Source organism: Aspergillus aculeatinus (assembly GCF_003184765.1).
Source record: "Aspergillus aculeatinus CBS 121060 unplaced genomic scaffold BO66scaffold_28, whole genome shotgun sequence".
Lineage (NCBI taxonomy): Eukaryota > Fungi > Ascomycota > Eurotiomycetes > Eurotiales > Aspergillaceae > Aspergillus > Aspergillus aculeatinus.
This window is the reverse complement of record NW_020291497.1, coordinates 390,353-403,145: the sequence shown is the minus strand read 5'-3', so window position 1 is coordinate 403,145 and position 12,793 is coordinate 390,353. Positions and strand designations below refer to the sequence as shown.

Below are 12,793 nucleotides of genomic sequence, written 5' to 3'. Positions count from 1 at the left end.
TATGTACAGAGATACACAATATGTACTGCAACGAAAATAAACAGACACCCAGTGTAGTTATCCACATTCCCACACATATACAGTACTTCCCTTTTTCCAAGAACTTTTGAACCACCGATGCAAAAACTTTTCTCCGCTGGCGGCGTGCAATCCAGGCACGCTCCATAACCTTTGCCAGCCAGCCACCTCTTCCCACTATACCAACACAAACACAGACACCCATCACAACCATCACAAATCTTACATCAACCTTCCTCACGGCCGACCCACCCACACGGCTGCATCAAATCGACGTCGACCGATACGCCCACAAATACTTCGCGATGGTGCGCCACCCCTCCTCCCCGGACCGGCGATTGTAGTCCAACCCCCTGGCCTCGAGGGTGGTCTCGGCGGCGCGCTCGGGGGTGCGCGCGAAGCCGCGGAACTGGGCGAGGATCTCGCGGATGCGGGGCGCGTCGGTCCGGGTGGAGAAGATGGTCTGCTCGTAGAGGCCGCGGAGCCCCAGCAGCAGGAGGCCGTGGCACGGGTGGTGGGCGTAGAACTGGACCCGGTCGCCCTGGACGATGCCGGCGAAGGAGACGCGCGGGGCGCGGGCGTCGTGGCGCGGCCACCGCGACATCAGCAGCGGCCAGTCGGTGCCCTTGAACGCGCTGTGGCCCGCGATCAGCGTCAGGTGCGTCCCCGTGCTCGCGCTGTGCACCGTCAGCATCTCGTACCCGCGCGCCTCGCACCCGCCCCCGTGCGCCAGCGAGTCGCGCACCACCGGGTCGTCCCGCTTCACCACGAACCCCTCGTGCACCGGGAAGTACTGCATCACGAGCGCCTGCCACGAGGACGGCGGGGAGGAGTGTTGCTGTCGGTACGGCCAGTAGCCGTAGTGCGGGGCCCGCGTGAGGCCGTAGCATTCCATTTGTGTCGGATCTGAAGGGCTGGGTTTGGGTTAGGGTTGGTGGTGGTGGTGGTTGTAGCGCAGGGCTAAGTGTATTGGTGGGAGGTAGTGTTAGCCTGAGAGAAGCAGTTCAGAAAGGGGGTCACCTTCTGTTTGCTTGTTCTTGTTCTTGTTCTTGGAATTCTGAGTTTATGATTGGATCTGTGGGGGCATAGGACTACCGTCACGGTGGGTTTACAAGGTTGTTCGTAAGCCATAAGCGTTGCGAGGAATGAGCTGATAAGAGGGGGGGAAAGGGGAAGGGGCTGAAGGAGCGGGGCTCAATGAAATATTTATAAGTTTGGGTGGGACGGAGCCTGAAGAGTCGTCGTTCTGCTTTGTTTGCATCGATTTCGACGGCTTTACAAGGCCTCGTGGTTGTGTGAACTGAGGCTTGTCGTGCCTTTGATGTATAGAGGAGATCTCCAGCAATCAGCGCCGGGAGCGATAAAGCGTCCTTTCAAGGTGGATCGAGGACAAAGATATTGTATGAATTAGCTGGTTAAGACAAGAGTATCTTCTGTATCTTTTATTGGTTGTTATTGATGGAATTACCTTCATTCAGAATATGAAAACAGCGACGACGGGGTCACTCGTGCTTTGCATGGGTGCTGGCCATATGTGGAGGTGTGGAGGCGTGGAGGTGAGGGAGAGAGGGCTTCTTTGTTGCACTCCCCGACTCCACCCACAACAATGCCATTGTTCATTGTCCACGCTCCGCCTGGTCCATCGACGCCAAAGCATCTTTGATCAGCGCCTGTGTACTTCGCCGCACCAAGTGAACCCCGAAGCAGTTGATCGTATTTTTCCAGGAGGACCAGCGGGCCCGGTCAAAAGCCTTGGATTCCTCCGCCTCCGGCTCATCCACTTGATCCCCGGCCACGCAGGTATCCCACATGCGCTTCCCCGCCAGAGCGAACCAGAAGCAAGCGGCGCGGACCGCCTCTTCCTCCAGCGCGTTGACGTCGGCGTTCTCGAACGCGCGGGCGCACAGCCGGAGTCCCAACCGGGAGAAGTCCATGCGATGGCCGAGCCGCGGGATGGCGTTCGTCAGCTGGGCGATAAAGCAGTTGCGATTCTCCCACTCTTGCACCTCCTGCGGCGGATAGTCCCGGCAGTGATCCCCGCAGGGCGTGCGGTGCTGCATCCCCGTACACCGGCACGTGGGGAGCCCCTTGAACACGTCCAGCGGGGCGAACGTGTACCGGTGGTTGATGTATTCGCGGAGGCTGGGGAGATCGGTCCACATCCGGTCGGCGAACGCCACTCTCACGATGCCGCCGCGCCCGGCCGAGTCGTGCACCGCCGTCCGTTGCAGCCGCATGACCAGGTCCAGCAGCTTGGTCTGCTCGTCGGGAGGGAGGAGATAGGCGAGCTCGCACAGCGCTTGCATCGTGTGGAATGCATGCTGCTGGTTGAGCCGGTTCCGCACGTAGGGCCGGTGGGTATTCCGCCCCTGCTGGAACTGGCTGTCGCGCTCCTGCAGGAGCTCCTGGATGGCCTCCTCCGCGGTCTTGTCGGGGTTGTTGACCAGCGCGTGGATGATCCAGAACTCCCGGTGTTGCGTGAGCCGCCTACCGAACCCGTACTCCCGGATTCGGCCTGCCATGATTCCGTCCATGATGTCAGTTGTAACAGAGGTTGGTGATTGGAGACTCAAAGGGGTGGATTACCTTGTGAAGTTGGGGAGGATGGTGGACTAAATTGTGGCAGCGGTGAGTGGCTTATATAGACGTCTCCATCCTCAATACCATCTATGCTGAGTAGACAAGCTCAATACAAGGGATGATGTATCTTTGTTGCTTGCACTCGATAGGAGAAGATCATCACTCTGTCAGGGACACCCTCTCAAAGATGTATAGACAAAAGATATGTCACGTGCATTATACCTACTCGAGATCTTTGTACGGTGGAGGCTTGGCCACTTGGGCGTAGCCAGACCAACCGTGGGTCAGAGCTGATGTTCATTATAGGACGCAGAAGGAAAACTGCTTGTGTCTGGGGCTGGAACTGAGTGAGAGGAGAAGCAGCAATCATAAGATATCGTGTGGGGTTGCTATTGTGCACTAGTATTGTATCACAATGCTCAATGCTTGATCGACCATTTCTGTAACTAGCCACGGAAAAACACGCTGTCTGCTACGTAGCCCCTCCAGAGCTCTAGGCATGTGGCATACAGGCACCTTCTGTTAGCTCTGCTCACGCTCCACTGCGGGCTCGTCAGAATGGGACCCAGCATGACAGGCGGCAGCATTGGAGCGACTAAGGGACAACGTGGGACAATCACCTCAAAGCGATCAACAAGATATTGCATTAGCGTGTTTACGGGATTAATTCACTGAACCCCTAGTGACGCACGGTCTTCTTCGCGGTTATGGCATATACTCCACTCTGACTAGTAGTGTATGTCAGCCGTAGTCGAGTAACATTCACCTTGGATCAGTTGTGGTATCTTTATCAAGCACCGGTTATTGCCTTGCAGAAATCATGAGACAATTACATTAATCGACTTTGAGTTTTGATCGATGTGACGGGACAAGGATTCAGGCACAAGTCACATTAGGGCTGAGACGGATCAACACTTGTCTGTAGCTTGCCGATGCCTTGGATACTGTGTATATGGGACTTAGACAGAATAATCCCTTTCCCAATGTGTGCGTGTCTCTATCACTTGGAAATCTGAGTCTGGAGTCTGGAGCCTCTAAGAGGAGGACGAGAAACTGAAACTACGTTCATACCTAAATGGTACACTCCCAAGTGGAAAGGCCTTGTGGTGTCAACGTAGTCAAGAGTTACAACGTTAACCCTCACCTTGAAAACCAGATTGCGAATTAACTCCTAGAAAATTCATACAATATTGGAGGTATTCAGAAGTGCGATAAATAAGTGTATTTTCACAACCATAAGTCGTATAGGATGGTTCCCCACTGTGGCCATGAGTTATAACTCCCCGAGCCGTATCTAGAATAATGCCTTTCAGACAGCCTGTAAAACAGGTATAGTCTACCTGTTGAGCAGAAGTTGAGCAGAAGATCTGCCATATATATCATGTAACATGTTAGGTACAAGAGATTACAACCAGATCCAATTTCCCATTCGTCAGTGCTTCTACCAGTGGAGCGCAGAGGATTATCACGGAGAGTATCTGCACTTCAAGGTAAAGTAGCAGTAAGTAGGAGTAGGGGCGAAAATTGCCCAGTTCGGTGAACCTTCCTACTAGTACAATTCAACCATGGGGCACTTGAGAAAACCCATGAGAAGTGAGATGGTGCAAAGCGTGAGTACCTTGGGAGAGCTGTTCATAGAACACGATTTAGGATGCAATCAACATCAGTACATAGTAGTTTGGTTGAGTTGCGCATTGAGGCAGTTCGTTCTTGCCAACCGAACTCATCCGATCCGGGCCAGCGGAATGACCACTTATTCTGTTGAGCCATGATACTTAGTACTGTACATCTCGGAGTACAGACGAGTGGATCGGGCACTCTACCTGCAGTGGATCGACATTGGCTAGCAACTTTCATTTTTTTTTTCTCTATTTTTTTTTTCTCTATTTTTTTTTCTCTATTTTTTTTTTCTCTATTTTTTTTTTTTCGTTTTTCAAAACCTATTCACTGTCGCGATCACGGAAGCATCCAAGCTCTGATAGCCACGGTCGCGATCAAAAGATGGTGATTCAAAGGGAGACGTCACCTCCCAGCCAGCCGGCGATATCCGGAGTGCATTCAGATGCAGCTCGAGGACCGAGCGACAGGGTGATCTGCAGTCAGGTTTTCAGGATAGCTCCCGCACTAGTCGAAGAAAAGGGCAAGAGGGTTGTAGATCGATAGCTCCTAGCTCCACGACTGGCGTACGACAGCAGCTGAGGAAGAAAGATCGGAAAAGCAAGAGCATCTTTCAGCTCCACAGCTTCCCCAGCGAGTGTGCAGCACTGCAGCACTGCAGCTCCTCAGCAATCCCAGCGTCCCAAACTGCGGCACAATTCGGGCGATCTCGCCTAAAGCTCGGTGGGGTGAGATCTTCCGACCAGGGCCAGGTTCATCTAGCAGGTAAGTGAGACTTTTCACCTATCCTGGACAATTCTCCACATGTGATGTTGACCGATGGTAGACAGTGATGGGCAAAATGACAGCTTGCAATCCATGTTTTGTCATGGAAAGGACGGGCCGATGCCGCAACCAGATTTCATTACTAGCTCCAGATACAATGAACAGCGGTGAACACTGAGAACCTTCGATTGTGGATCCTAACCGAGCGTAAAAAAAGACAAGGAGAATGAAACCTGCCTCGGCAATCAGTGTCTTCCGAGAGCCTAAAGGTAAAGCTCAGCCTAGAATTATGGATATTTCTAGAGCTATGAGGACTGGAGAGAAGGTGAATATTTCCGAGCGAACCGCGCGAACCCCACCGATGATCTTCTTGGCAGCCCCCACAGCTGAAAATGATTTCCGATCTGATTTACGATACCGTCATCGTACCGTACTCGATTGTCCCTGTGCCCGGCACGCTACTTTCCTTGACCTGCATGTGTCTCCAAACTTCAGGAGGAATTATGGTGATGGTAGGGAGTAGAGTAATCTAGGCATGCTACAATGAAATCTCACTACAAAATGGAATTTGACTTTCAATTAAAGAATTCATAACATTGAAATGTAGAAAGGATTGATTTCCCTGGCTTCGACATGTGGCTGGTGTATGTACTTGAGCATTCTCAGGTGCCAGGAGCTCCAGTCGGAGTGATGCGACCCTTGGCGTAGATAAGATGCTCACCACCGGAGTAAGGGTAGGGAGTGTTGACGAGTTGGTAGATATGATCCCATTTGATATTAGCATGGCAGACCTAGATAATTGCATTTGGTGGTTAGCACACTGAGATTAGCCTGGATGCTTCATGGTTTTAGGGCTACTTACTCCCTTCTCAGGCTCACCGCCGAAGCTCCTCCATCCCACTCCCAAGCAACGTGGAGTCAAGGCACATGCTTCAGCACATTCCAGAATCGATTGGCGATGCCACCAGATCTCTTCAACCGCCCCGTTGGTGCGGACATTACATTTGACCTGGAAATCCACTCCGCCGAGAGTGAACTCTCGTTGAGAACAGGTGCCATCGCAGAGACTTCTCCAGCTGTTGCTGCGACACTTCTCATCGACCGACAGCCACTGACCACCACCAGTGCCACTCCCCACCGACGAGGCCTTTTCCTCCAACTCCTTGATCTTCTGCTGAAGGCCTGCCTTTTCGGCGTCACACTGGGACTTGGACTGCTGCAGCTGGTTCTCGCCCTGCTTGCGGATCTCGTCCTTCTCCTTCTCACATTGAGAGGCGGCGGCGTCTTTCTCGGACTTGCATTGCGATCGAGCATCATCCACCAACTTCTGAAGCTGATCCCTCTCCGTGGCACACTGAGCGTTGGCGTTGGTGAGAGCGCCGTCTTTATCAGCCTGGCACTGCTGTAGCTTGCTGTCACCCTGCTGGTGGATTTCATCCTTTTCTTTCTGGCACTGAGAGCTGGCAGCCTCCTTGTCGGCCTGGCACTGCTGTAACTTGCTGTCGCCCTGCTGGCGAATTTCATCCTTCTCTTTCTGGCACTGAGAGCTGGCAGCCTCCTTCTCAGACTTGCACTGCGCTTCTCCTTCCTGTCGAAGCTGCTCCTTCTCGGTCGCACATTGTTGGTTGGCGCCCGCGAGCGCTGCGGCCTTGTCGGCCTCGCATTGCTCTGCGCTGGCGGTGGCGCCGTTGGCGAGTTCGGCCTTCTCAGCTTCGCACTTGGCTTTCTCCTCCCCACGAACCTGCTCCTTCTCGGTCGTGCACTGCTCCAGCGCCGCGGTCTTGTCCGCCTCACATTGGGTCGCCGCGGTGGCGGCCTGCTCTTTGAGTTGAGCTTTCGCGGCTTCGCATTGAGCCTTGGCCTCCGTGAGAGCGCTGGCCTTGTTGCTCTCACACTCCTTCTTCTGTTGTTCCTTCTCCGAGGCACACTGTGCAGCGGCAGTCTCTTTGGCCGCATCGATGAATTCCTTGCAATCCTCCTCCGGATCGGGGTCCTCGGGGGTCTCCGCCGACTTGGTCAGGACCATCCAATCCCTTGCCGGCGAGTAAGGAGCATAGTCGGTATTTCCGCTGCCTAGCACGAAACACTTCTTCCCGGTGCTGTGCCAGGAGGCTCCGGGACAGTCCGGGCTCGAACAGAGCTGGGCGCAGTCATTGGCACTGTTCACCTGTCGGTGCTGCGTGCCCGCGCCACTCTTGCCGGTGAGATACTGGCCGCAGGTGAACTCGAAGACGGAATCTCCCACGGTTCCTTTTCCGGAGCCTTGGCCTTCAGGACAGCAGAGTTGGTAGTTGGCCGCCCCGACCGTGTTGGAGGATAGACATTTGGAATTGGAGCCGCTGCTGGCCACCGTAGTGCCTAGCAAAGCAGCAAAAAGGGCGCCTTGAAATAGCATATCACCGTCACTCTTTCTGCACAGTAAGAGAGCACAGGTATGGAGTTGAATTTAGAGTAAAAGAAAGATAAGTTGGTTGTGGTAGGTCGGTAGGGTGTTCGGTGATCACTTTATAAGAACGGAGAAGACTATGTCATGGGCTGTGAAAGCCTGCACGCAATTTCACCAAAGCAAGGCTTTTCCAATTCAGCTTGACCTAAGATCCCATGGGTCTTCCTCTGCCATTAACCATCAGGAGGGCTGATAGCAGACTCCCGTCACATCTATACAACCATTAACAATACGCGGACTCCTACAGTACGTATACTTCGGATGCTGATCCCTTGGAGATCTCCACAGCTACTGCACAAGTCACGGAGCAATGACCAAATTCGTCAGCTCAATCTAACCGAGGCGATCGATGCGCGCGGAGCATCTCGGGGTGTTTGGCAGTCAAGCTAGTCTGATCAATCACAATGAATTACTGTTCACTAATGAGGGTTTTGGCTGGCGCTAACGCAGGTTCGCTCCGCCCCGGCTTCGATTGACGCCCCACTCCCGTCCATTCAATACCATCAATACCTTGAATACCATCAGTATCATCGATACCCTGCAAACACCCAAACTTGAGCTGCAGCATTTGAGCGATCACATCTGATTTAGCGTTCATCGTGTCGGGACTTTTTTCCTCCATGCTCGCCCTTCGCTGTCGATCACAGATCACATCCTGACGTCCCGTCCCCACTCTGCCCTTTCCTCGAGAATGCTACTTCAAGCGGAGCTGACTTTAGTTCACCACTTCAGCTGAGCCCACAGCTATCCACTGCTCTTTTGGAGTAGGACTAGTTGATCGGTGTAGCATCTCATCGCTTTCACGCAGAGACAGATACATACACCGCCAGCTCCCCATTCCCAGAACCGAAGTGATCGGCGTCTGATCCACTGGACTGAGTGGCTCAAGCTGAAATGAAGCGGAGATGCAAATCCGATCAGTATTGGAACTGAGCACCAGGCGCGGAGAAGCCAAAGACAATCCGTCATCGCTGCGAGGGGAATCATGGTATAAATACCCTCACTTCCCGGTGGTCTCTGCCTTTAATCATCCTCACCATCTCTTCTCCCCATCTCCAACTTCCTCTCCCCCTACAGCCACGCATCATGGCTAAGTTGGGGTCTTTGTTGGCCGTTCTGGTGGCCCTGAGTGCTGCCCAGGTCCAGGCCAAGCTGCCCGGCAAGACCAAGTATACCCTGGACGACATCCGTCCTCTGCAGGACCCTGCCTCCGGCTTGGTCAAGTGTTGTCCTGAGGGAACCGAGTTCGATGGCAAGAACTGTGTCTTGGGCGTTCCCAACTGCCCGGAGAACTTTGTTCGCAAGGGCGACAAGTGTGTGTCGACCATCAAGCCCATCTGTCCCGATGGCAGCGACTACAACGGCAGCATCTGTGTCTCGACCGAGCTCCCCATCTGTCCTCCTCCCACCGTGCTGAAGGGCAAGACCTGTGTGACTGGCCCCCCAACCTGTCCCTCGGGGCAAGAGTACAACGGCAAAGTCTGCCAATCCACCCAGACCCCCGGCTGCCCGGAGAACTACAAGTTCAACGGCAAGTCCTGCGTCAGCACCAAGCAGCCCGAATGCCCTCACGGCATGATCACCTGCGGCGGCAACTGCATCAGCGTCCAGCCCCCCATCTGTCCCGCCGACACCGAGTTCCACGACAACTTCAAGAACTGCGTCTCGACCATCCGTCCCACTTGCGAAGACGGCACCGTCCTCAACAAGGATGGCGTCTGTGTCGACGAGGCCGGTCCGTCGTGCCCCCCCGACACCAGCTTCAACCCCACCACCGGCAAGTGCGTCACCTCCGAGAAGCCTGCCTGCCCTCCCGGCAGTGAGCTCGACCCGGTGACCAAGAAGTGTGTCATGACCGAGGAAGCCACCTGTCCCCCCGGCAGCGACCTCTCCGCCGATTTCGCCTCCGGCACAGCCCGCTGCTGTCCCTCCGAGATGATCTGGGACGGCGAGGTCTGTGTCTTCGACACCGATGAGACCGGCAAGTGCCCCCCCGGCACGACCAAGGTGGGCCAGCACTGCCAGAAGCAGCCCGTGCGCATCCCGCAATGCCCGCCCGGCTCCAAGCTGGAGCGCAACCGCTGTGTCAGCATCGAGCAGCCCGAATGCCCTCCCGGCCACGTCCTCGAGGGCGGCGTCTGCACGTCGACCGAGCAGCCCGCCTGTCCCCCCGGCCTGACCCTCACCGGGAGCGTGTGTATCTCGACCGAGGAACCCAACTGCCTGCCCGGCACCCGCCTCGAGGGCACCATCTGCGTCAGCATCGAGCAGCCCGCCTGCGAGGACGGCTTCACCTTCGACGGCGAGAACTGCGTGTCCGAGCTGCAGCCCACCTGCACGGAGGAGGGCAGCACCTTCGACGGCGAGGAGTGCGTGACGCCGCACTTCCCCTCGTGCCCGGAGGACACGGTCTTCGACGGCGCCCGCTGCGTGGCCACCAGCACCCCCTCGTGTCCGGCGGGCAGCGTCCCCAACGGCGCCGGCGACTGCGTCACCACCAGCGTGCCGAAGTGCCCCGCGGGCTCCACCCTGACCGCCACGGGCGGCTGCATCGTCGGCGTGCCCACGTGCCCCAAGGGCACCCTCTTCGATGGCAAGCAGTGCGTCTCGCGCAAGAACCCGGGCTGCCCCGCGGACCACAAGTGGGTGAACGGCCGCTGCATCAGCACCGTGCCCCTGGAGTGCAGCGAGCCCGGCTACCACCTCGTCGACGGCGAGTGCGTCTCCGAGAACCGGCCCGAGTGCCCCGCCGGCACCAGCTTCGACGGCACCACCTGCGTCGGCACCGAGCCCCTCTGCGACGACGGCCTGGTCTTCGACGGCGAGGAGTGCGCCCACCCCTTCGAGCCCGAGTGTCCCCCCGGCATGCGCTTCAACGGCCGCAAGTGCGTCGCCGAGAAGCTGCCCAACTGCCTGCCCGGCACCGTCTTCGTCCCCGAGTCCAAGCTGTGCGTCGCCATCTCCCCGCCCGCCTGCCCCCCCGGCCAGGTCTTCAACGGCAAGCAGTGCGCCCTCGAGAGCGGCGACTGCCTGAACTTCGAGTACTGCCCCCCGACCGGCTTGGGGGAGCCCAACTGCGTCGACGGTACGCTTTATGATCGTCACACCGGCATGTGTGCCGACTGGTTGTATTAGTTTAGGGTGCTTTGATATGTGATGCATGGTTTATGTGGCAGGGATTTTGGGAAAGGTGTTGTAATTGAGTATTTTGTTTAATGTGAATGTGATTATAAGCTCACGCTTCTTTGACCAATGAAACGTAGAATCGCGTACCTCTGGCTGGTGAGTGCCGAGTCCTCTACGGAGGCAATGCTAGAGACCCAGGCCAGATGGGTAGACTCTCGATCTCCCCGCATAGAGCAAGCTAGTATGTACAGTGTCTCCGGGCAGATTTCGAGCGATACATATCTATGTTCTAGGCTTGCCGTTTGCTTCCGATGATGATTCCTCCCGGGAAAAGAGCGAGAGATTCGGAAATAGAGTCCAAAGGACATGCCAAGTCCGCATTATCTCTTCATGAATCTATCTTGCGCAGAGACTTGGAAAATAGGGTCTACACGCAGGATCAAGAAGGACTTCGGGCTGCGCTCAAGATGTCAATCAAGTCTGATGCAGGTTCTCAGCCCTAGAAACTGTTCTTGGGTAGCCACATTTGCAATTCTTGAAACCCCTTCACAGGATGCAAGATGCAAAGTTCCTCAAATCGAACCAAAAGCCGCATAATGTGCGAAGTACATCCAGAACCTAACCGCCTGGGGTAAGTATAAGGCGTGTGAAACCATCACGATCGGCATCGATCGAGATCGATGGTCGAGGATTGCAGCGCCCCCCCCCCCCCCTTTGAATTGCTAGCTCGCGCAACACGCCACCTCCCCCTTAAGATCGTGCGATTCCAAGACCGTTGCTCGATCTGGTAAAAAGTGCCCATGGGCTCCGTCGGACGAGTTTGACGGAACAATGAATAGGTCAAGGCCACAACCCTTGCTCCTCTCATCTCGCGGGCATGCTCAGCCATGAGCCATGAGCCATGAGCCATGAGCCGTGAGCCATGAGCAAATAATCACGCTTCCTCTGCCTTACTAATCCAACAGGCGAAGCAGAAAAAGGACGCCGATCGCTTTGTCGGAGCTGTTGTCAAGTTGTGTTAGCTGGTTTTACTTGACAAGACTCTTAAGCTATCCTCACGCTGCCCAGCTGAGGATCTACATGGGATGTTTTCAAGGCTCTCCGTCGCGCCTTAGCCGCCGCCAGTCACTTTTACTCACTCATGCTGAAGATGATTATGGATGACTACCAACCTGAATGTATGCGAGTCTAACACGACGTGACCTATAGAAAGCGCACGAGTCTGCCGTGACCATGTTGTATATTGTCTGTGCTAGCTTCTATCGTGAAAAGGGAGACGGGCTAGAGTGTCGCGCCTGAACTACCTTAAATTGTATCTACACAGCATTCCGCCAAAGATTATAGTGATGGTTCCCCCGTGATCGGAGCCACGAGGTATATGGCGTTACGACGCATCACCTCGGTGATCCTGTCAGGGCAAATCCCATCGGCAACCCAACCTTCGAGACTACTATTATCTTTGACCATTCATTGCAGCCAAAGACTACCTCGCTACATAACCCGAAGGGAAGGAACGCCCTTGACACTGAAAATCTGATTGCTTTTTACCTCTGCATTTGCATTACAGCATGGGGAAACCCCGAGACCCAGGGGTGGGGGAGAAAACCCATACCAAGGCTTGCGGAACGGAAACTGGACATGGACTGTAATACAGTGCAAAGGAATGCCACCGATGATTGAAACACCACGCGTATCCACCGACCCCGCAGCAACACCCGATTTCAAAGTCCAATGTTCCAGGCTGCAAAATGAACTGGAAGCATTCGGAGAGGACAGTTTTTGTTGATAAAAAGGGCGCCCGTCAACCCAGCGGGAATGCCCAAACTGGTTCGCAAGAATCATAAACGCCAAAAAAGAGACAGAAAGACGTTCAGCAAAACTTGGTAGGAAACAGAACAGAAGCATCACGACGAAACTCTCACAGACAGGTCGAAACAGTCCCCGGCTGACTCTAGGGCTGCCTCACCACCACCATAGACAAAGATTATACTTGCAAGTGGTGCCCAGCAGACATTTGTTTCCACACCACCCGCAGTTGTTGGAGTCGGAGCTCGTATCAGTGCATTTTCCGTTGCAGAGTTTCTTGGGGAAGAGACATTGAGTCTGTGGCTTGCAGTAGCCACCGGTGCAGGTCTCGCCTGAGGCACATGGCTTCTTGCAGCCGCCGCAGTTCTTCGGATCGGAGCTGGTATCAACGCACTGCCCGTCGCAGAGTGTCTTGGGAGGATAACATTGGGTTTG

The 12,793-nt window shown here is 55.0% G+C and overlaps 4 protein-coding genes across 4 annotated transcripts; 2 read left to right on the top strand and 2 right to left on the bottom strand.

Annotated features, from left to right (window-relative positions):
• Positions 1-214: 214 nt before the first annotated feature.
• BO66DRAFT_453048 (uncharacterized protein) lies at positions 215-996 on the top strand (the record flags this gene model as incomplete). The annotated part of the gene is made up of 1 exon (XM_025651974.1): positions 215-996. A coding segment is annotated over one exon (714 nt), but the record flags the coding sequence as incomplete, so codon positions are not given.
• A 638-nt stretch (positions 997-1,634) lies between these two features.
• BO66DRAFT_324531 (DUF3632 domain-containing protein) lies at positions 1,635-2,540 on the bottom strand (the record flags this gene model as incomplete). Its single annotated transcript, XM_025643838.1, has 1 exon — positions 1,635-2,540. The coding sequence occupies one exon, from the start codon at positions 2,538-2,540 to the stop codon at positions 1,635-1,637; it is 906 nt and encodes a 301-aa protein (XP_025503334.1).
• Positions 2,541-5,559: 3,019 nt separating this feature from the next.
• BO66DRAFT_392439 (uncharacterized protein) lies at positions 5,560-7,576 on the bottom strand. The gene is made up of 2 exons (XM_025647510.1): positions 5,843-7,576; positions 5,560-5,771 (listed from the first exon to the last, which is right to left on the bottom strand). The coding sequence occupies exons 1-2, from the start codon at positions 7,373-7,375 to the stop codon at positions 5,643-5,645; spliced, it is 1,662 nt and encodes a 553-aa protein (XP_025503333.1). The 5' UTR covers positions 7,376-7,576; the 3' UTR covers positions 5,560-5,642.
• An 890-nt stretch (positions 7,577-8,466) lies between these two features.
• BO66DRAFT_392438 (cell wall cysteine-rich protein) lies at positions 8,467-10,640 on the top strand. The gene has a single exon (XM_025647509.1). It carries the CDS (start codon positions 8,513-8,515, stop codon positions 10,559-10,561), a length of 2,049 nt encoding a protein of 682 aa, XP_025503332.1. The 5' UTR covers positions 8,467-8,512; the 3' UTR covers positions 10,562-10,640.
• The last annotated feature ends 2,153 nt before the right edge of the window (positions 10,641-12,793 follow it).

Bases quoted from the DNA above. Each gene is read 5' to 3' on its own strand.
- BO66DRAFT_392438 (XM_025647509.1), top strand. From the start codon at position 8,513: ATGGCTAAGTTGGGGTCTTTGTTGGCCGTTCTGGTGGCCCTGAGTGCT.
- BO66DRAFT_392439 (XM_025647510.1), bottom strand. From the start codon at position 7,375: ATGCTATTTCAAGGCGCCCTTTTTGCTGCTTTGCTAGGCACTACGGTG. The intron at 5,772-5,842 runs GTAAGTAGCCCT...GCAATTATCTAG, and splicing joins GCGGTGAGCCTGAGAAGGGA to GTCTGCCATGCTAATATCAA.